The sequence below is a fragment of the Convolutriloba macropyga genome, chromosome 13 (assembly GCF_964194025.1).
Source record: "Convolutriloba macropyga chromosome 13, txConMacr16.3, whole genome shotgun sequence".
NCBI classification, from domain to species: Eukaryota; Metazoa; Xenacoelomorpha; order Acoela; family Convolutidae; genus Convolutriloba; species Convolutriloba macropyga.
Window position 1 is genome coordinate 6,765,142 of NC_134480.1, and position 22,778 is coordinate 6,787,919.

A 22,778-nucleotide genomic window follows, 5' to 3' on the forward strand; every position below is an offset into this window, starting at 1 on the left:
ATAGAGTTATGGGAATCAACGGCGGCTATTTTCCGGCATTCTGCCTGGTATGTATAATTGCTCTCAAACGAAGTAGCAATTATATTACTCCTGTGGTTTTTTGTGCGATTTTTTTACCTTGGGCGAATTTTCGTCTGAACCATTTGAATTTTTGTCCTCAAAAACGGGATGGCCAGGCTACGCCCGTAGGGCATTATGTTCTCTCGCCTCATTCGCCGAAACTTTTTTGGGGACATAAATTCATGTCTTTTTTCGGGCGACTTTTTTCAGGTCACCCGAACCCCTACCGTGCATACCCTCATGCCCCTTCAACTAAGATTAGGTAGACTTTCTAAACCGCTGCTGGCTACTGAAGAAGCCAACCTCTCGCCAGTTTCAGAGTAAATCGTTTTCTTCGAAAGTGCAGATTTATGTTAATTGTCTGAGAAGCAAATTAGTGATCAATTTCTATCAGACATGAAATTGAGTTGAGCAAGGCACTGATAAGTAATATTATTGCGTGAACCTTTTTGAACTCCTTTTGAGCCGATGATAGCATGTGCTTTGCTCAAATGATTCAGTTTATTGGAGCAGAAATTATTATTTTTGAATCACCAAAATGTCTACTGTTTTCTGTTTTCATTCCTCATTTCAATTAACAGTTGTTTTGAATATCGTGAAACTCCACCTGAGAAAACAGGCTAATTAATTGCTCTTGACGGCAAAGTCGGCAGTGCATATGGTTAAGAAGAGGGAGGTCAATGCTTCGAATACCGTTGGGGTCAAATGCTTTTTCACCCGCCTGTCGTTTAGGAGCAATTCTTCCGACATTAGTCGGTTTGTTTTCTTCGAAACGAGCTTAGTAATAATTGAAATACTAATGAACGTAACTACGTGTAGAAAGAAAGCGAGGCTCCTTTGAGCAATTTTTCCTTTAAAATTTTTTTTTGATTTTGATAAATTTTCCTTTATTGATTTGCTGCCAAAAATTAGTTCCCTCTAGCAGTTGTTCTCTTTGGCTAGTGTGAACTCTGTTTACCATCTGCATTAAGTTGGCTGGTGGTCTCTTAGGTGAATAGTTTTTGCCTCATTTCGTTTTTACGTCAAATTAGGCCATGAAGGTTAATTTTTTTTTTAAAATGAGGATATAATTTAAAATTTTCAATGATTTGCGACTTTGTCAAATAGAAACAAAGAAAAAATTTACGGGTAGTAAATCAAATGCTTCGAATAATTTTCTGGATAAGAGTTAAATCTGGTAAAACGTCTCGCTTTGGTTGTTGTCTCAAAACCCATTTCTGAAATTGAAAAATTTGTATTTTTTGACAAAAATTCAGATAAGTGATTATAAGAAAGGTTCTTGCCGAGAAAAAGAAATTTACTTCAAATTTCAATGACAGCACCCATGTTTTATTCAAAAATTGTTTTGATATAATTGCTGTCTGTTTTTCTGTGAGACTTCGTTACAATTAATTAGATCTGTAGGTTTTCCTCATTATTTCTGCATCGAACAAAGTAAATTTAAATAAGGAGCAAAGCCTTTGTAAATAATTATCATTTTTTTAGACTTCAAATGTGTTTTTTAATTCTTTAAAACTTCAACTATGAAAAGTAAAGTTAGTTTTTGTTGAAAAAAACTTTGCACAAGTTTAAGTTGTTTATCAGGAAAAGCAAACTCAAATAGCTGTGATTAAGGTCAGTCTGGAAAGATTACAAAATTTTGATTGTTATGTAGATCAAGCTAAAAAATGACTTAGTATTTTTGAGATGGACATTTCAGCAAAAACATTCTAGAAGTTTCTATCTTTATCATAGCAAATTAGTCTTTTTCACAGCTGTATTCGGCAGCACGACGGCTATATTCTTAATCAGGCAAACCTCAACTAAAATCTAATTTATTGTAAACTTTTATAATTTTTCCGCTTTATTTAGATTATCCTTCAGCTCTGAATCCTTTTTGATAATAGTTCTACTGTGCCTTCGTGCTGCAAAGTGAACTGCCGATATTAAAGTTTTAAGTCGCTAATATAATCGCGTTAATTGTATGCGTTATGGTTTGCAATAAGAGCGAATAATTACTTAGCTTTATGACAAACGGGTTCCCAAAAATGTCACTGATCCCGGAATCAGTAATTTTGATCCAAACTTTCGGTTACTGAAATCGTCTTTCAATCAACAAAATTAATGTTTATGCTTACAAAATATCGTTGTTGTTATAAATACTGCTTTTACTGCGTCAAGTTATTTTGAAGTGCTGTTGGCGTTTCAATTTTGCGTTGTTATCAAATGGGAGAGTATTGGATTGGGGCTATTGAAGATTAAGTTGTCACCGAGTATGTTTGACAGTTTCAAATTGCCTATACCACTTAACGATTTAAAGGTTTTCCCTTGGTTTTATATGCTACCGATAGTTGAGCTGTGCTGTAGTGCTTATCGCCTTTCAATTTTCTCTTGGGACTTTTATGTTGGTACATCAGAGCCCCAATTTAGTTAGATTGACCTGAATTGCAGCTACTAGGCAAGCAAATGCCCGCAAATTAGATTAAATTGCGGCTGTACACGTTCGTTTCCTGCCCCCAGCGTGTTGCCTGTTGTGATAGTTTGGCGTTGAAGGAAGAGAGAAAGATTGGTTCCGTTTCAACCGCCCGCATCCTAATGTAATTAACTACTTCTCTCTTTCTTCCTCTTACCCCCCCCCCCCCCGGTGTTTTCAATGGAACACTGAATGTCAACAGCTATGACTGATTGGAAATGTTATGTATCTTTGTATGTATGTATGGTATTGGGTACATGTAGCGCGTAGCACTATCCAAATATACTTCCAAACATGCCCGTTTGCCTGCCTGTGTCTTTTTGTAATTATAGACCCAATATCCCAGCAGCAAGTTGTATTATGCCAAGCCAACACCTTTCACAGTACCCTCACAAAACTGCAGTCCCTCTGTGACACCCAGAACCCCCACCTTCAACACACACACACACACACACGCTTGCTACCACCCTTCCGGGCCAGCCATTGTTTCACACTGTTTCTCCGCTCCTCCACGACCACCGACCCCCCCCCCCCCCCCAACTACCGACCCCTTTTAAATTGATCTTGGCCTCTTCAGACTTATTCTTGCTCGAGAAAAGAGCGTTGCCTCTTCTGTTTTTCTAAATGCTCTTTTAATGGATAAGAGGGGACTGGGTGAGGCGGTGCCCGCGTGGGAGAGGGTTGAGTTTCTCTCCGGGCACATTTACTCATTTCCTTTCCAAGGATTCTTATTCAATGAACGCCTGATTAGATCTGTGTGAGCAGGCACGCAATGATGCGAGAGAAAGCGAATCCATTTGGCAATATCCGTTCAATTGTTGTTACCTACCCCACCCCCCACCAACCCACAACCCAGCCCTACCCCCACCCAACCTGTATGTGTACCTACCCACCTTAGCTCTTTTTTCATGCGCCCTTTAATCCAATACCCACACCCTACGTGGACTGACTTTTATGCTGTCTATCGTTGACGGTTGTTGACATTTTGACGGATCGTGAGATGTTATTTGACTAATCATGCTGTCTGTTTGTTTGTTTTTCCAAATTTGTTTGTAACTGAGATTTCTCATTAGTGGTGATAAAACATTGATTGTGTTTATGGTGTGTTTATTTATTCCTGATTTTTGCTAAAAGATACACTCTTATATGTTTGACTCTACCTACGCCACCACAAAATTGATTGATTTCTTTCTCTTTCTTTTTGTACATTTTTTCTGCTTTTAATTTTTTCTTTTTCGCTCTTCCCCCTCCCAAGTAATCAATTTATACTGCAAGGCACATACGAACAGCATCTGAACTGAGCTCAGAGATGGAGCCTCATTGTTTAATAATTAAAAAGGTTGCCGCTCACTCTAAAATGCCATAACTTTCTAACCGCTACTTTCTCCTGTCTTATTTCTCTTATATTTCATACTTCTCCCGATGTATGCTTACATTATGATAAGAATAATGATAATAACTATTATTATGATGTTTTTATGACAGCTATTCATGTCTTAGTAGAGTCATTGAAAAGTAGAATTTGAGAATTTTTTCACACAATGTACCAATTGTGGCCTAGTTGAATGAATAATTACTGATTATAAAGTAATCAATGTGGATTTAGGCATATATGGCACAGGTAATCCCCTCCCCTCCGCCGCCACGCCCACTTTAACATAAATTTTTGGAATCCAAATTGATGATGGGGAGGGGGTACTAGCATGAAAAATTGTGGACACAAGATTTTTCAAAAGGTGGCTGTTATCACAAAAGGATTCCATAATTTCTCTCGAAGATGTAAAAACTGAAACTTGGTGAATTTGTTCAGTTCTATGCATTTGATGAGACGATATTGCTATTCGCCGTTGAATTAGTTTTAGCTGTTAAAAGGAAGAAATCATTTTAAACATAAAACTTACAATGCGCTGTTGTTTTGGGGGAAATTTGTGAAATATCAACTTAGAAGCTTTACTGGTTGAAATTTCTTCTCACTCTTTTGCAATAATATAAACGATCCTGAGTCAAAAATGTTCAGTGTTCGATTCACTGAAAAACGGAAAATGGAGCTGCCACATTTTTTGCCTTAATGGATTTTAATTTAACAGAACTATGATTATGTTAAAATACTACTTATGAAAAATTATTTCTTAATTTGAACGAAAGTTTGGCAGAATAATGGCGTGTACCAAAGTGAGAACTGTGTTGTGCTTTTTACTATGAGAACTAACTTAGTAGTTATTAATAGCCGCCCTCAGCTTCTCATCGCGCTATTATAGCGCTCCTATTTTTTTTTACAATTTTAAAGAATTTGAATTGCATTGGGGCGCTGTCTTTTTTAAGATCTGTTCACACATTTTCATAATTTTTGAAGTCAAATTGAGATGATGATTTTGGTCACGCCGAAACAGGAAGCGGTGCGAAAAAGCGAGTAGTTTTGCGGCGTTAAATTTTTTAAATTTAAAGCAGAGTGAGAAAACGGTGTTTGAACAAAAATTCGCCTTCTCGCTCGTGGTTTTTTGTTCACACGCGGCAATTTCATTTTTGCTGTTTTTTTTCGATTTTTTGGATTGGACTTTTCTAAATGGTTTTTTCAACCATTCATAATTCTTTCTAGGCCTAGTTATTTGTTTGAACCAAATTTCCCTTTCTCGCTAGAATTTTTTTCTTCACATGCGGCATTTTGACATTGATTTTCTGTTTTTTCTTGTTATTTTTATTATCTGATTTTATTGGAAATTGTTTTCCCATTTCAGTCATAGTACGTTCTAGGTCTTTTTTTTGTTTAAACCATGAAAATTCTTTGAATTGTACGTCAGGACTTGTCCTGCTATGGTTTTTTACTTCGTCGTACTGAAATTTTTTCGCTTTACCATAGTTCACAGATTGTTCAACGTTTTACGTGAAATCGTTTTGACTTCTCTAGGCTCTATTCTTTGTCTGCTAAGAGTTTTGTTGCTCAGCAAAGCAATTCAAAATGAACAGAGCCAGTATCAAAAAACGAAATCCGAAATAAACGGGATAAAACCATCAAGCACAATTTTAGATGCCCATTTTTCAAACTTTGTTCTTAGTAACCATCTCTAATGCTTATTGGTTTTTATACTAGCCCCTCTGTCGTCTCGTTACGATGCAGGTGTATGTTCAGCGCCAAAATGACATCAAAGTGGTTCGCACTTTAATTTGTTTGTGGATCATTTTTGTATTTCCTTCAGCCCCAATCTTTGTTATGGGGATCAATGGCGGCTATTATCCGGAAATCTGCCTGGTATGCTTATAAGTGTACTTTTTTTACTGAAAACTGTCTGATATTCAATGCCTCACTATTTACAGCATCTTGTTTGGATGAATTTCTGCGAAAGACATTTTTTGACTTAGATAGCCAGCAATAGTTTTTTATACTTTCTGGTGCCTCCAAAGATTACAATGTTTTCCGAAGTCAGAATTTCATTCACAAAATACGGTCTAACATAGCTTTTCATCGGCTTGTATGGGAGTTCTTTTTAGCAGCAATTCTGTTTTCTACGCATCTTATTCTACATTATAAACAGGTGCACCTATTCTGTACTTTGCGCCTATTCGAAATTTGTTGCAGTCGAATAACGACTGAGAGTGGATTTTGGTGGTGCTGAAAACCACGCTCCCGAGTAACAGAGACAATAATTCACGCTTTTCCCTCGCAAAGGTCTGCTTTTCAATTAATATTTCAAATTTTATTGTTTAGAACTTCTTAACTTTTTTCTGATAGAAGGCAGGGAAGTCTTGAGGCTAAAGTTACTGTGGAAAATTTTGCCATCTTTTGGGCTTCCATCAGTGTTGCATGAAACCATCTCGTAAAGCGACATTACAGAGCTAACAAAAAACTAACAAGAACTTAAAGCTAACCAAGCTAACAAAAAGTTTGAACTGGCCCAGACCCTGCCGAACGCCTAAAACTAATAATCTTACTGGCTGGGTTGCCTGGAGCAATGTATCGTCCCTCAGAACGTTACCCAGAATGTTTTCGAGAATTGCCCGTTGCCTATCAATTTTCTTTAGGATTTTCTAAACACTCGGTCAGAGTTGTTCACAGAAGCGAGGGCAACATCTTCGGTGCACCTAGACAGTGGCGTAGGATTACTAAGGAGCTTTGTATGTCGTCGAGGTTGTCAAGTTTATATCTACGAAAGTTTTGCCTATCCTTTTTATGAGATTTCTTGCAACATATTCTGAACTGCCAATGGCTGCTCATGGCATCTCCAATCCTGCTACTGATTTTTTGATTCTCTTGTCAACGCTCATTAACTCTACTGATGACCAGAGTTCGTTTTTGTTGGATAGGAGAAACAGTCAACGTTTGGTGTGTAGTGGCATAATGTTTTGCAAGTTTCAACAAATTCTGTTCTTCAGAATCTGCGATGAGCTCATCAAGATTCCATGTATGCGGATACAGTTTGGGCAGCGACTGATGAATCTTTTTCACTATTGGTCTTAGCGTACGCGAGCCTGGACACAATAAATTTGTCTTAGAATTTACAATTATTCTCGTCATTCATTTGATTCACGCTGGCATCTTTGAAAATCAGGGCTGAATTTTTTCTTGGTTAACCCGTGTAGGTTCTATTCTGGTCGTAATATTAATTTATTTTCTTTTATTTATAGCACTTTTCATTTGAAAATGAAAACTTAAGTTTGTGGCTTTTAAACAGTGAAGTTGCTTGCTGTGAAATAGGATTTTTCTTTTCATGGTTGAGTTTTTTTTTGTTGAACAATGTTCCTGGCTGAAGTTTTATTGATTGTGGATTGAATCACTGAGGATATGTTTTCATTAGCCATTCAGAAATTGAGTAAAACAAAATGATCGAACTGTGGTTTTCAATGTGCTTAGACGCCAAAAGGTCAAAAAAATTTGATTTGAAAGAAAAAATAAGACTCAAAATTTCTCTTGAACAAAAATATTGCTCGTTATTGAAGCTATGTAACATATTTGTCATTTCTGTTTCAGTTTTCTTAATTCTTATATTGAAAGTTGAGGAGGGGCTCTGCCGATTATCCTAATACAGAGGTTTTTGTTGCAATTTAAATCCGAAAGCTAGAAAATCTTGTTTCCGTTTTCATTTTAGTAGCTTCTGCGAAATAATGTTCGAGTAATCAAATTTTGGCTATGGAATTTATATAAATCATTGAAACCTGATTTTCAAATTTGGCTCTCCTTCTAGAGTTTATCTTCGGCAGAAAGACGTCCTATCTCTAAGCCATATGTTTGAGAGTATTTTATCATCAAAAGAGCTGGCCTATTTTTCATTGGTTTTAAATTATTGCCAGGATAATGCCTTTTCCTGTACTAAGGATTAATTGCTGATGTTAAATACAATGTTACAGAAAGTTGATTTTTTTTGTTTTTAAGTAAAACTAGTTTCCTTTGCAAGATGACGTAGCTAGTATAATTTTGAAACTTTGACTGTTTTCATTCATAAAAGTCAACGCCGATGTCTTAAATCTGGTAAATTTACATAAGCTTTCCGTCAACTCTTTTGATGTTAAAGAAGCCTCTTTTTATAGCTGTAAGCTGAATGGAGCTATATTGCGGTGCTCTTGGTTTTTACAATTCAAAGAATTTGAATTGTATTGGGGCGCTGTCTTTTAAGATCTGTTCACACATTTTCATGATTTTTGACGTCAAATTGGAGTAGTGATTTTGGTCACGCCGAAACAAGAAGTGGAGCGAAAAAGCCAGAGGTTTTGCGGCGTGAAGTTTTTTAACTCTAATTTTAAAGTAGAGTGACAAAACGGTGTTTGAACAAAAACTCGCTTTCTCGCTAGTGATTTTTTGTTCACATGCGGCAATTTCCTTTCATTTTTACTGTTTATTCTATTTTTGGATCGGATTTTTTCTTAATGGTTTTCCAAATCCATTCATTGTCCATTCTAGGCCTAGTTTATTTGTTTAAACTAAATTTCACTGTTTCACTAGTGGTTTATTAATCACATGCTGCATTTTAACTTTGATTTTCTGGGTTTTTTAAAGTTTTTTTAACTGATTTTTCTAGAAATGGTTTTCCCAGTTCACTCATAGTCCTAGTAGTTCTGGTCTTTTGTTTAGTCAAAGAAATTTCTTTGAATTGTCCGTCCTGCTATGTTTTTTGTTTCGTCGTCTGACGCTCTTTTTCGTTTTACATTTGTTCACACAGCAAAGCTGAATAAGTCAAATTTTCTGAATGACTTCTTCCTCTCACTAACGGCGTTTGCGCGCGTGACGTCATTTCTCACGCTCTTTAGCAAAAGTTTTTTGCGTGATTAGATTTTGATCACAAGTGACACCTCACTCAATAACATGACTTTTGCACTTTAATACTTAAGTTTAATTTGAATTTGTTTAAGGTCAAAGGAACTCACATGTGCAGTAAAAGTCCCTAATAAGAGGCTTCTGCGGGATGAAATTTAACAAGCATTTTTAACTTATCGCTGAATGTTTTTTACCTAGCTTTTTGAACGGCGTCAATTTTTTTTTTCAATTTAGATCTGTCTCTGTTTCTATCTCTATTATACGGCACGCGGGTCTATTCTTTCGCAGCTATTCCGGCAATCTGCTGGCTATGTTAGTAAAATGGCCTCTATTGTCAATTTCTCCATCGCTTGTACCTTTATAGCTTCATTGGCTTTCCTTTTCCATTTTGAACAAGTTATTTTTATAATTTAATGTAAATGTTAATGAGCGTTTTTTTTTTCGTAGTTTGATGTCATAATTCAGAAATAGCTTAGCTACGCCAGAATTTAATTATATTAAAATTAATTTTTGTTCGTGCGAATCTAGCATAATCTTAAAAATATGAGTTTTCCCGCGGATTTACTATTTTATAGATTGTTATAATGAAGTTTCAAAAATTAAAGAAAAACTAAATTCTGAGCCAATTTTTGACAAATATTTTCAGCTAAAATCTATAATTTAACTTCCATTAAGTGATAAGATCCGATCGGTGATAATGGTGTTTTTTGCAGAGACTCCGCCTGAGTTAGCAGCCCTTGGTGACAGCACACGACTGATCAGACTAGAAGAGGAAAAAGATGTAGAGGCCGAATACAACATGAACAGTCTCAAAGAACAGCAGCAAAGATTCCTCAATACGAATAACAACAGTGGCAGCGCCAGAAGAGGCGTTGCCTTCTCAGCCGAAGTGACGGATTTGGTCAGATCTACCGTCAGTTCGACTGGTGCTGCAAATGCAGCTTCGGCGATGAGTGAGGACATTAGTCAGGTTTGTTTATGTTGATATAGAAAACGCATCAACTTGAGACTCCCAGAAGTCGAGAAGTTAGGATGTGTAGGTGACGCGAATCTGTTTAAGTCACTTTGACATTCATGGAGAACCTGACAGTTTTAACCGTTATTTGAGAACGGCGCAGTGTTTGAGATGGTAGCTAGAACTTCGGAGAAGCGATTTCTGAAGATTCGCGATTTCTTTGAAATGTCAAAGATTCTTGTCGGGTTAACATGACTATTCTAGATACGTTATGAATAGCCTTCTTGTATGCATTTCATGTCTTCTTTATAGCTTAATATGTTTAATAGCCGCGTCCTCAATTCCAGGCGGCTATTATAGCGCTCCTAATTTTTTTTACAATTCAATGAATTTGAATTGTATTGGTGCGCTGTCTTTTTTACGACTCGAAGAGGAGTATTGGAGAAGTCCTTTTTTTTAATCAATTTTATTGGAGTGAATTTTGAATCGGGAAATGAATCGCGTGAAAAAATTTGGAGTGATTTTGTTGCTGAACAAAATGAAGAGTGGAGCGAAAAGAGAGAGGTTTTTGCTCATACCGCTGTTTTTGAGAGAGCGAGAAATTGATGTGAAAAAATTTTCTCCAAGCGAGCGAATTTTTTTGTTCACGTGCGGCTTTTAAAAGCAGTTTTTGCAGCTTTTGTTGGTTATGAGGTTTGATTATGATAATGCATTAGTTTCAGGCTTATTTTGATAGGAATTGAAGGTTTCAAGTAGTTAATTTGATTTTTAATGCTAATTTCGAGGTTTTTGATCAGTTTTGCTGATTTTTATACGAAATTTAATGATTTTTACCTGTTTTTTTGTTTTACTGCTTGAAGTGGGATTTGAATTGAAGACTGCTACTAAAAGAATTTTCAGATACTAATTGATTAAAGTTTTGTTGGTATAAATCGTTCTTTTCTTAGGAAAAATGACAGAAAAATTGAGAAATTTTAAACCAATTTTCTTATTTTTTTGCAGTTTTTCTTTTTTTTAATCTTAGACAAGTTTTTTCCACTATTATGACTTGCCAATTGTTGTGCGAGCTTTTCATTGTCTAATTGCATAGGAACCCTATTCGGTTTTTATGTTTCCTTGTACTATTAAAAAAAACTCAAAATTAAGTTTTTATAATTTTTTTGTTCAATTTGTTTTTGAATGCCGTTTTCTATTCTTCCTTTAATTTTTATGGTATTTGTGGAGGTTTGCGGTTCACAATAGTTGTTCTAGTTGTTTAGTATAGGCAATTTTTGATTCGAGTCGTTTCCGTTCACACATTTTCATGATTTTTTAAGTCAAATTGGAGTAGTGATTTTGGTCACGCCGAAGCAGGAAGTGGAGCGAAAAAGCGCGTGGTTTTGCGGTGTGAAATTTTTTCGCTCAAAATTTAAAGTAGAGTGAGAAAACGTTGTTTGAACAAAAATTCGCTTTCTCGCTAGTGGTTTTTTGTTCACATGCGGCAATTTCACTTTGATTTTTTCGGATCGGATTTTTTTCTAAATGGTTTTCCCAATCCATTCATAGTCCGTTCTAGGTCTAGTTTTCTGTTGAGTCAATAAAAGTTCTTTGAATTGTACGTCAGGACTTGTCCTGCTATGTTTTTTTTGCTTCTAACAGATTTTTGTTTTGTCTTACACTGACTTCCTGGAATTGACTTCTTCGATGACTTACCTCACTCAAAAAAATGACTTCTGAATTACTTATTTACTTAATGAAGGTCAATAGTGTGCATCTAAGTAGTGCCAAACATATATGCCCTAATTCTTAATTATTAGAGTCTTGCGTTTTTGATTTCGAATATTAATTTTGATATCTTCTCCGTTTGTACCCCCAGTACGTTATGCGCCCCCCAGTTACAGAGCACGTGCCATTACATAGTAAGTCATTATGAAAAAAATATTGCACGTGCATCTGCGGGGTGCAAATAATATGCGCGAACTAAGCTAAGGGGGCACAAACGGAAAAGATCCTAATTTTGAAAAGCCTGGTGGTCGATCTGTCTATCTAATCTCTTTAGTTGTTTCAATTCATGGAAGGCCCCAAGCGTCTATCGCGGCTATTTCCCGGCAATCTGCTGGCTATGTTCATTAAAGGAGAATTTATTCAGTTTTGGTTGTTGTGAATATGTTAAGAACACTGATTACTAATTAATCGAAATTCTATTCGTCCCGTGATCCTACTATTGCAATGATTTGAGTGACTGCCATTCTAAATTTAATTAAGTTTTAAGATAATTCAAAGTAGCATTGTCTTTTTAATAGCCGCACAGCGATAGCTGAGGCTATTATTGGCCTTCTCTTGGTTTTTTACAATTCAAAGAATTTGAATTGTATTGGGGCGCTGTCTTTTTTTTTTAAGATCTGTTCACACATTTTCATGATTTTTGAAGTCAAATTGGAGTGGTGATTTTGGTCACGCCGAAACAGGAAATGGAGCGAAAAAGCGAGTGGTTTTGCGGCGTGAATTTTTTTCGCTCTAATTTTAAAGTAGAGTGAGAAAACGGTGTTTGAACAAAAATTCGCTTTGTCGATAGTGGTTTTTTGTTCACATGCGGCAATTTCATTCTGATTTTTACTGTTTTTTCGATTCTTTGGATCGGATTTTTTTCTAATTGGTTTTCCCAATCCATTCACAGCTCATTCTAGGCCTAGTTTTTTGTTTGAATTAAAATTTCATTTCTCGCTAGTGGTTTTTTTTGTTCACATGCGGCATTTTGACATTGATTTTCTGTTTTTTTCTTATTTTTTTTATCTAATTTTTTTAATATGGTTTTCTCAATTCACTCATAGTCCATTCTAGGTCTAGTTTTTCTGTTTAGTCAATGAAAATTCTTTGAATTGTACGTCAGGACTTGTCCTGCTATGTTTTTTTATTTCGCGTCATGATTTTTGTTACGACCATATGACGTCACAGCCATTTTTTGTTCATTCGTTCATGCAATTTCAACTGAATTGCATGTGTGACGTCATTTTTCGCTCTTAGTGGAGCGAGTTTTTTTGTTCATGCGCGTGATTAAATTTTTGGTCACACTTGACTTACCTCACTCTCAAAAATGACTTCCTCACTTTGAAATTGACTTTTATTTACTTTAACTCAAAGAGATAAGGTCAAATGGGTGTGTATCACTCTAAATGAAGGTTATTTGAGATCAGCTAATAGAGGCAGCAATAACTTATACAGATTTTTAATCAAAATATAACAGATCAGCCTTCAATGAAAAGACGAATTTTTTTGGTCTGTCTTTTTTACTGTTTTTTTTAGACTGCCGATCTACGAATCTATTGCGGCTATTTTCTGGCAATCTGCCAGCTATGTTCATTGTTAAATTTCTCTTTGTCTGTCCTATTTTCTTCGGTTGTTTGTGTAAAACATTTCTTAAGCAGTTTTTATTCTCAAGCCTTTTTCAAACGCTTTATCTTTTATTCTAAAGAAATTAAGCGTTTAAGTACTTCTTAAAAATTTTGATTTTAGGGAGGTCTATTGAGGAGACACGGAACACCCCACCCTCGTGACCTGAAGACAAGACATCAGGAGTTTCTCAATCGACATTCGAGACTCGAGGAGTTGGAGTCTGTGGTGGTCAGTGGGTTGGGAGGGGATAGTGGAGGAGGTGGAAGTCTAGATCCAGACATCCAGGGTTCGCCCCTCATTCCGCCAGATCGGGTTAGAATGATAGTTGTGACTAATAAATGGGGAAAGATATAGGGGGACTTAAGCATTCCAATAGTCACTTGTAACATAGATTCACGTCTTTATGTATATTACTTCAATAACACCTTCAATCTTTCACTGGAACAGAATAAAAGGCATTAAAAGTGTCAAGTTGGTCTTTCTTCTGCCATTTTACGCTTGATCATTTTGTCCTAACCACTTGACATTTAAATCAACTTTTTCACGCTTGTCAAATGCAATCTTCAGCAATTATACTAGGCCTGCTTTTTCATGTGATTTTTCGTACGATGGAGTTTTTGTCTGATCATTTTTCCGTCTGATCAATTGACTTTTCGTCCTCAACAAGGGTGTAAAAAGGTGAAGACCGGATGACATGAAGTTCTCTCAGCCGTACGGCTCAATAGTATCCAAGTAATCGGTTCAGCCATAGTGTTTAGGAGACGTATATTCATTCTGTGAATTCTTAAAAGTTTTGTCGGGCTTATCTATTAATGGCGTACTCTTGGTTTTTTTTTAAAAAAAAAATCAAAGAATTTGAGTTTTATTGGTGTGCTGTCTTTTTTATAGCTGCGACGCTGTAAGCTGAGTGGAGCTATCCTGTGGTGCTCTTGGTTTCATTATTCCGTCATCTGACGCTCTTCGGCCTAGAACGAATGTTTAACAAAAAAAAGCGTCAGATGACGGAAGAATGAAACCAAGAGCACCACAATATAGCTCCGCTCAGCTTACAGCGTCGCAGCTGTCAAAAAGACAGAAAATCAAATAAAACTCAAAGTCTTTGAATGTTTAATAGCCGCCCTCATCTTCTCAGCCGGCTATTATAGCGCTCCTATTTTTTTTTTACTTCGTCGAATAAAAAAATGTTTCGCTTTACCTCATTTTGCCGCTTTTTCAGCATTTTGCGTGAAATCTTTTTGACTTCTCTAGGCTATTTTCTCTCTTCTCTCATTCTGCTAAAAGTGATTTTGAACATCAGTTGCTCAGCAAAAACAATTCAAAATGAACAGAGTCAGTATAAAAAATTGAAGTCAGAAGTAGAAACGGGATAAACCCATAAAGCCCAATTTTAGAGGCCCGCTATTTGAACGTCATTCCTATAAGTCTTAGATACCATCTCTAATGCTTATTGGTATTGATAGTAGCCCCTGTAGCCTCTCTCTAAGAAACAGAAGTACGTTATGTTCAACTACGAAATGCCATCAAAATAAATCGGACTTAAAAAATGTTTTTGTACAAATTTTTTTTTCAATATCTTCTATTCTTTCAATCCCAATCATGCTTATTGGAATCAACGCATTTTGACATTGATTTTCTGTTTTTTTCTTATTTTTTTTATCTGATTTTTTTAATATGGTTTTCTCAATTCACTCATAGTCCATTCTAGGTCTAGTTTTTCTGTTTAGTCAATGAAAATTCTTTGAATTGTACGTCAGGACTTGTCCTGCTATGTTTTTTTATTTCGCGTCATGATTTTTGTTACGACCATATGACGTCACAGCCATTTTTTGTTCATTCGTTCATGCAATTTCAACTGAATTGCATGTGTGACGTCATTTTTCGCTCTTAGTGGAGCGAGTTTTTTTGTTCATGCGCGTGATTAAATTTTTGGTCACACTTGACTTACCTCACTCTCAAAAATGACTTCCTCACTTTGAAATTGACTTTTATTTACTTTAACTCAAAGAGATAAGGTCAAATGGGTGTGTATCACTCTAAATGAAGGTTATTTGAGATCAGCTAATAGAGGCAGCAATAACTTATACAGATTTTTAATCAAAATATAACAGATCAGCCTTCAATGAAAAGACGAATTTTTTTGGTCTGTCTTTTTTACTGTTTTTTTAGACTGCCGATCTACGAATCTATTGCGGCTATTTTCTGGCAATCTGCCAGCTATGTTCATTGTTAAATTTCTCTTTGTCTGTCCTATTTTCTTCGGTTGTTTGTGTAAAACATTTCTTAAGCAGTTTTTATTCTCAAGCCTTTTTCAAACGCTTTATCTTTTATTCTAAAGAAATTAAGCGTTTAAGTACTTCTTAAAAATTTTGATTTTAGGGAGGTCTATTGAGGAGACACGGAACACCCCACCCTCGTGACCTGAAGACAAGACATCAGGAGTTTCTCAATCGACATTCGAGACTCGAGGAGTTGGAGTCTGTGGTGGTCAGTGGGTTGGGAGGGGATAGTGGAGGAGGTGGAAGTCTAGATCCAGACATCCAGGGTTCGCCCCTCATTCCGCCAGATCGGGTTAGAATGATAGTTGTGACTAATAAATGGGGAAAGATATAGGGGGACTTAAGCATTCCAATAGTCACTTGTAACATAGATTCACGTCTTTATGTATATTACTTCAATAACACCTTCAATCTTTCACTGGAACAGAATAAAAGGCATTAAAAGTGTCAAGTTGGTCTTTCTTCTGCCATTTTACGCTTGATCATTTTGTCCTAACCACTTGACATTTAAATCAACTTTTTCACGCTTGTCAAATGCAATCTTCAGCAATTATACTAGGCCTGCTTTTTCATGTGATTTTTCGTACGATGGAGTTTTTGTCTGATCATTTTTCCGTCTGATCAATTGACTTTTCGTCCTCAACAAGGGTGTAAAAAGGTGAAGACCGGATGACATGAAGTTCTCTCAGCCGTACGGCTCAATAGTATCCAAGTAATCGGTTCAGCCATAGTGTTTAGGAGACGTATATTCATTCTGTGAATTCTTAAAAGTTTTGTCGGGCTTATCTATTAATGGCGTACTCTTGGTTTTTTTTAAAAAAAAATCAAAGAATTTGAGTTTTATTGGTGTGCTGTCTTTTTTATAGCTGCGACGCTGTAAGCTGAGTGGAGCTATCCTGTGGTGCTCTTGGTTTCATTATTCCGTCATCTGACGCTCTTCGGCCTAGAACGAATGTTTAACAAAAAAAAGCGTCAGATGACGGAAGAATGAAACCAAGAGCACCACAATATAGCTCCGCTCAGCTTACAGCGTCGCAGCTGTCAAAAAGACAGAAAATCAAATAAAACTCAAAGTCTTTGAATGTTTAATAGCCGCCCTCATCTTCTCAGCCGGCTATTATAGCGCTCCTATTTTTTTTTACTTCGTCGAATAAAAAAATGTTTCGCTTTACCTCATTTTGCCGCTTTTTCAGCATTTTGCGTGAAATCTTTTTGACTTCTCTAGGCTATTTTCTCTCTTCTCTCATTCTGCTAAAAGTGATTTTGAACATCAGTTGCTCAGCAAAAACAATTCAAAATGAACAGAGTCAGTATAAAAAATTGAAGTCAGAAGTAGAAACGGGATAAACCCATAAAGCCCAATTTTAGAGGCCCGCTATTTGAACGTCATTCCTATAAGTCTTAGATACCATCTCTAATGCTTATTGGTATTGATAGTAGCCCCTGTAGCCTCTCTCTAAGAAACAGAAGTACGTTATGTTCAACTACGAAATGCCATCAAAATAAATCGGACTTAAAAAATGTTTTTGTACAAATTTTTTTTTCAATATCTTCTATTCTTTCAATCCCAATCATGCTTATTGGAATCAACGGCGGCTATTTTCCGGCAATCTGCCGGGTATGTTTGAAAAAGCAAGAGAACACCATTAATAGATAAGCTCGAAAAAACTTGTTTTGAAAATCTGTTCACACTTTTTCGACCTGCTCTTTTCAGTGAGAAGTCAAATTGGAATAGTGATTTTAATCACGCTGGAGTTTTAAGAGGAGCCAAAATTGTGTAGACATAGGGCATGACTTTTTGAAACTGCTTATTTAAGTGTAATCAGAGAAGTGTTTCAACAGATTTTCAGTCTTTCAGAGCAATTTTTTTTCACTTGAGGCAATTGGACTTCTGTTTCTGCCGTTTTATTTTTATTTTCTTTACGAACATTTTTAAAAGGCAGCACGTATGTTCTAATAATGCGTAGCTGCACTTGTTCAAAATTCTCAAAAGGCAGCTAATGGTTTTAAAAGACTTTGAAGCTATTTGTCTTCATGAAATGAGTTTTTTTTTGGATAATGCCCGTTTTTGTTCTTTGTTGTTTTGTCTGTTGGTGTCGTTAATGATGTACCTCACTGTGGGGTGTTTAATTTAATATATTTATTTTAAATTGACTTCAGTGATTGAAGGACATGGAGACGAGTTTTCGAAAAGTGTTTGTGATTTTTCAATCTTTCGTAGTATTTTTTGTTCGCTCTTTTAATCAACTTTAACTGTGAGTGGCTGTCCTCTAGATCCCATTTTGGCCAATTTAAATGTTTTTCATATCAAACAGTTTTCACTGCTTTGACACCTCTTGGTTTTAAAGATTTTACATCTTGGTTTTAAAGATTTTACATTTTTTGTGGTGTTTTTGTTGTTCTGTCACTTACTGTCATTAATTATAGTTCTAATTGGCTTTTGAGGCTTATTTGAGTGTATCTAGTTTTTTACATTTCAACGCTGCAGGTTTTAACAACTTTGACACGACTTGTTTTTAGATTTTGAGTTTTTTTGGGTTATGACCGTTTTTGTTATTGTTATTTGTCGTTTCTGTTTCTGCATTAATGATGGGTCTTATTTGCTCTCGAATTAGGCGAATTAGATCTATGTAACGGTTTAGGTTCATAGATAATAATTTAGTTGGCTCTGACTTCATTTGTTTTCGACTATTTTTTGAACTTTTGATTGTTGACTGCTTTTGTTGCGTGTTCCTCCAATTTTTATCTATTAAGTTGATATATTCTTTTTTTGATAAATAGCGTGATAGATTTTGAAGAATCCAAGTTTTAGTTGCCATTGACTTTAATGCCACTTATTTTAATGAAATTACTAGAATTCGTTTTTTGTCTGCAGTGTTTTTCTACACAGTTGGTGTATGCCAACTCCCATTGTGTAAAAGTCCTTCTAGGTTGATGTTGTTGGGGATAAAATTTTCGTGAATAATATTTTTCTAAGAGTTTCTTTCAGACTGCAGATCTACGAAGCTATTGTGGCTTTTTTCTGGCTATATGCCAGCTATGTTTGTTTCAGTTTAAAAGTTTTCATGGTCTATAAATTGCACTTAACTTATTTAAATCACCTAGTGAAGTTATCCCCCCCCCCCCCGCTAAAGCAAGCTACCTGAGTGGTCTATAGTAGGCCGTAATAACATCATTTAAACCCTCATAGTTAATTGAACCTCTTAACTTCATGGATTATGCGTGCCCCAATTGACACCGGCTGTCGTTTGAAAAGAATTTGTCCGACGTTATCGGTTATGTTCTCTGAGGGTTCCGTTAAAAGTTGTGTAAGATTTGGGTAACACCAAACTTCAGAAGCTCGAGTTCCTTAAATACGACAGCTCTATGACACTAATTGCGCTCGAACGAAGTTTGAGTTAACTACTGTTTCTTAGTACTGATATTGTGTCTGCCTGATTAATAGCCGCCCTCATCTTCTCAGCCGGCTATTATAGCGCTCCTATTTTTTTTTACGACTCGAAGAGGAGTATTGGTTTTCTCTCGGTTTTTTTTTTTACAGGAAGTAGATTTGTTCACGCGCATTTTGACCTAAAAGCAAAAGTGAGAAAAGCTGTCTTGGTGAAAAGAGTTTCGCTAAGCGAGAGAAGTTTTTTGATCATGCGCTGCGTTTAGTGAATGACTTTTTGACTTTGAAAAGTAGTTTTTGACTGAATTGCACATATAGATGACCGTTTTTAGCCGTTTTTTCGTCTAAGTGGCCCAATTTTTTTGCTTTTATTTTGGTTTCCTGTAGAAATAAAATTTATTCGAAACTATATTGAAATGTCAACCTCGGAAACTGATACCACAGTGTTTTGCAGAGCCTGAAAATGCGTTTCAAGTTGAAAATTGGCACCTAATTCTTGATTTTTTAGTTAATTTTTGGCCTTTTTAATATTAATTTCTTCATTTCTGAATCTTTTAACCGTCTTTTTCTCAAAAATCAGTTAATAGGCAACTTCTCTTTGATATTTCCTATACTCAACGCCTTTTGCTACCTCGATGTAATTTTGTTTCATAAAATTGTACATATGCTAATCCGATTCTGGTAGTTTTTTTTCCGATTTTCGTCAGTTTTTCGTTTGTATTTTGGTTGTAATTGCTAGAAATAGTTTTTTTGTGCAAAATGAGGGAGTTTAATTTCGTTTCAATAAAAATTAAATCATTTTTGTCGTTAAGTTTTGAGAAAACTGTTAAAACTTTTTCATAAATGCAGTCTTAACCTAAAAGTTCTTTGAACATTTTTTTTTGCAAAATGTTTCAATGTTTCGTATTTATGAATTCTGCTTTTTCCTATTTTTTGTTCTCTTCGGCAGGATAGATCTTTGTATCGGATGACTAGTTATCTTTTCTATGTCTTGAATGCTGAACAATGAAAGGTATTCATTTTTCTTGAATTTTTTAAATTGATTTTCAACTTTCAAAAATCAAGAATGTCTTTTTGTTACGGTGCTCCTTACATTGTTCCCATACTTACGTTCTAGTTTGTATCATTCTAGTTTTGTCCTGGTACCTACATTTATTTTCGGTATATTGATTTTTCAGTTGTAAAAAATGAATGATTTGAGCTTTTTCTTAGATTTTCGTCATTTCTTTGGATTGCAATTGATTTCATTCAACATAAGGCAGTACTGAGAGTTTGATAGCAAGCGTTTTCCAAAATTTCTACTTATGACTAATTACTACAGCTTTCTTCCGGTCTTGGTATTAATTAAAACGATTTTTTGCCTTTGAATATTCTGCTGCTTATGTTTTTTCTAGGATCAATTTTATTTTTGATTTAGTATGAAATCATGTTGTCTAACTTATGTACAAGAAGGAACAGGTGTGTGTTGTTTTGTGTCTTCATCGCAGTGATTAAAAGTGTAATTATAGGTGTTTTCTTATTCTTAAATTTCAGCTTTATTTTTCGGAAAGATTTAACTTTATTTCTAAGATTATTATCTGCCGTTTGCTTCGCGATCTTTTTCAGATTAGACTCATGAATTATTTGAGGGCTCTTGATAACCTTGTCAGCTTTTTCAGACTATCAGGTTTTGACCACTTTAAATATTTTGGATTTTTTAACGTTACTGAACGTTTTCAATAATATAAAAATTTGCTGCATTTTGTTTCTCTTGTTGACAGTTGTTTAAGTTTCACCAATTTTTAGAGCAGACCTGGGGTGGTAGTGAGTTAATGATTTAATACAAAAAGTAGTGGCTTCCGTTGCAATTACGGTTTTGTTAGTGAAGTTCTGACAATTCGAGTCGCTTCCGGAATTCTTCCGGCTATGTTTTTTACTTCGTCGAATAAAAAAATGTTTCGCTTTACCTCATTTTGCCGCTTTTTCAACATTTTGCGTGATATCTTTTTGACTTCTCTAGGCTAGTTTCTCTCTTCTCTCATTCTGCTAAAAGTGATTTTGAACAGCAGTTGCTCAGCAAAGCAATTCAAAATGAACAGAGTCAGTAAAAAAATGAAGTCAGTAGTAGAAACGGGATAAACCCATAAAGCCCAATTTTAGATGCCCGCTATTTGAACGTCGTTCCTATAAGTCTTAGTCACCATCTCTAATGCTTATTGGTATTGATAGTAGCCCCTGTAGCCGCTCTCTAAGAAACAGAAGTACGTTATGTTCAACTACGAAATGCCATCAAAATAAATCGGACTTAAAAAATGTTTTTGTACAAAAATCTTTTTTTTCAATATCTTCTATTCTTTCAATCCCAATCATGCTTATTGGAATCAACGGCGGCTATTTTCCGGCAATCTGCCGGGTATGTTTTTTTTTGTTCCAGAATGTTCTGTCACTTGCTTCAGCAATTTGACTTTTAATCCAAATAAACAATATATCCCCGGGTCGTTAATTGTTAAATGTGATTCTCTCTGAGATAATTTTGTTAGTTTTGTAAGTTCTTATAAGTTATGCCTTTTTCAAATTTAAATTTCCGTATAGCAAAGTTCTCCACAGTTGGATCTGAAATGTGGAGTGCTGTTGTTTGACTCAATACATTATCATCTGTTTAATTGCTCTCGAACGAAGTTTGAATCATTCATTGTAAACATGTTGGTCTTTTTATGCAAAATATTCGCCTGACCGGATGCGAATTTTAGAGTAAGTTTTGCGCCTTTAACTTTTTCGTTTTGTGTGATCTAAATTTCTCTCCTATTCGCAATTTTAGTCAGCTGAACTCCAGTGGTAGCAGTTCACTACTAAAAGGCAAATGCGCCAAAATTGGTGTCATTTTTTCACCTTGTTTTTTAGTGGTTATAATGGTATATAATCCCCTCTAATGACGTCATTTGAAGCCCCCTTAGCGATTCTCTTTAGCCCACACCCCAAGCGACAGAAGCAGGTTGCAATTGATTACTAGTCTTTCTAGAGCAATTCTTCCGACGGTAGTCTGCTACGTTTTTAAATTGCTCTCGCACGAAATTTGAAATAGTTAGTGTAAACGTTTTGGTCTTTATGCAAAATTTTCTCTTCTCCACTTTTTTCTAAAATATTTTGTGACTTCTCAAGTGACTTTATCACGCTTCACCTTTTTTAGTGATATCAATTGCTCTCATTCCAAAAAAGTCTGTTGCTAATATAAAAGCGATGTTTAGCTGTTGAGTAGCAAAGCCGTTGTCGATAAGTGGTTAAGATGTGTGAGGGCTATCATTGAGGTCTTGGGTTCGAACCCCTGTGAGGTCCGAGGTATGCACCTATAAACATTGCTAACACTGCTACATTTCTAAATTAGATCACCTGCCTTCTGTTCGAGAACAATTCATCCTACGTTATTCGGTTTGTTTCGTCAAGTGTTTTCTCCGTATTTTGATTACGAGCGCTGTTTTTAAAGCTGTGAGCTAAGTAAAGCTACATTGATGTCTTTTAAAGCTTTGTTTACGAATTATGATGATTTTTGAGGTGAAATTCGGGTCGTGGTTTTGTTCGCGCCGAAAAATGACAATGACTAAAAAAGCGAGTAATCTTGCCGTGTAATTTTTTTGCTTCGATTTTGAAATAGAGTGAGAAAACTCAGTTCGAACAGATATGTTGCTGTTCATGCGTTGGCATTCAACTTTATTTCCGTTTTCGTTTTTTTTTGCTTTTTCGCAAACGCTTTGGAAGAGCTCATTGCTGCATAATTCAACATTTTGGTAAACGACCTTTCATGACCTGTCCTGCTATTGTTTCTTTCGTTATTTGGATAATAATTATTAGACCTTTCTGTCGCAAAATAACAATTTGGCTCATCTTTTTAGGCCGCGCATTAAATATAGCAACGACCGCATGTTTTCTGAGAGCAGTTGGTTCGGAGTTCGTTGGTTGGTTCGTTCAATAGTTGCTGTTCTTGTTCAGTTTTTGGAGTAATTTGAAAGACATTTTAGGAGAGGTTTATTGCTACCAAAATGCATGTCAAGTTAGTT

The 22,778-nt window shown here is 35.7% G+C and overlaps 1 protein-coding gene across 2 annotated transcripts in view; it reads left to right on the top strand.

The window, feature by feature from the left end:
* Window positions 1-22,778, top strand: part of LOC142351852 (uncharacterized) — a 75,572-nt gene that overhangs the window by 34,014 nt on the left and 18,780 nt on the right. For both annotated transcript variants that reach the window (XM_075404082.1, XM_075404083.1), the window contains 3 exons: window positions 9,470-9,726; window positions 13,204-13,395; window positions 15,460-15,651. In XM_075404082.1, the coding sequence (XP_075260197.1) occupies window positions 9,470-9,726; window positions 13,204-13,395; window positions 15,460-15,651 (641 nt within the window). The remainder of the gene's footprint in view (window positions 1-9,469; window positions 9,727-13,203; window positions 13,396-15,459; window positions 15,652-22,778) is intronic.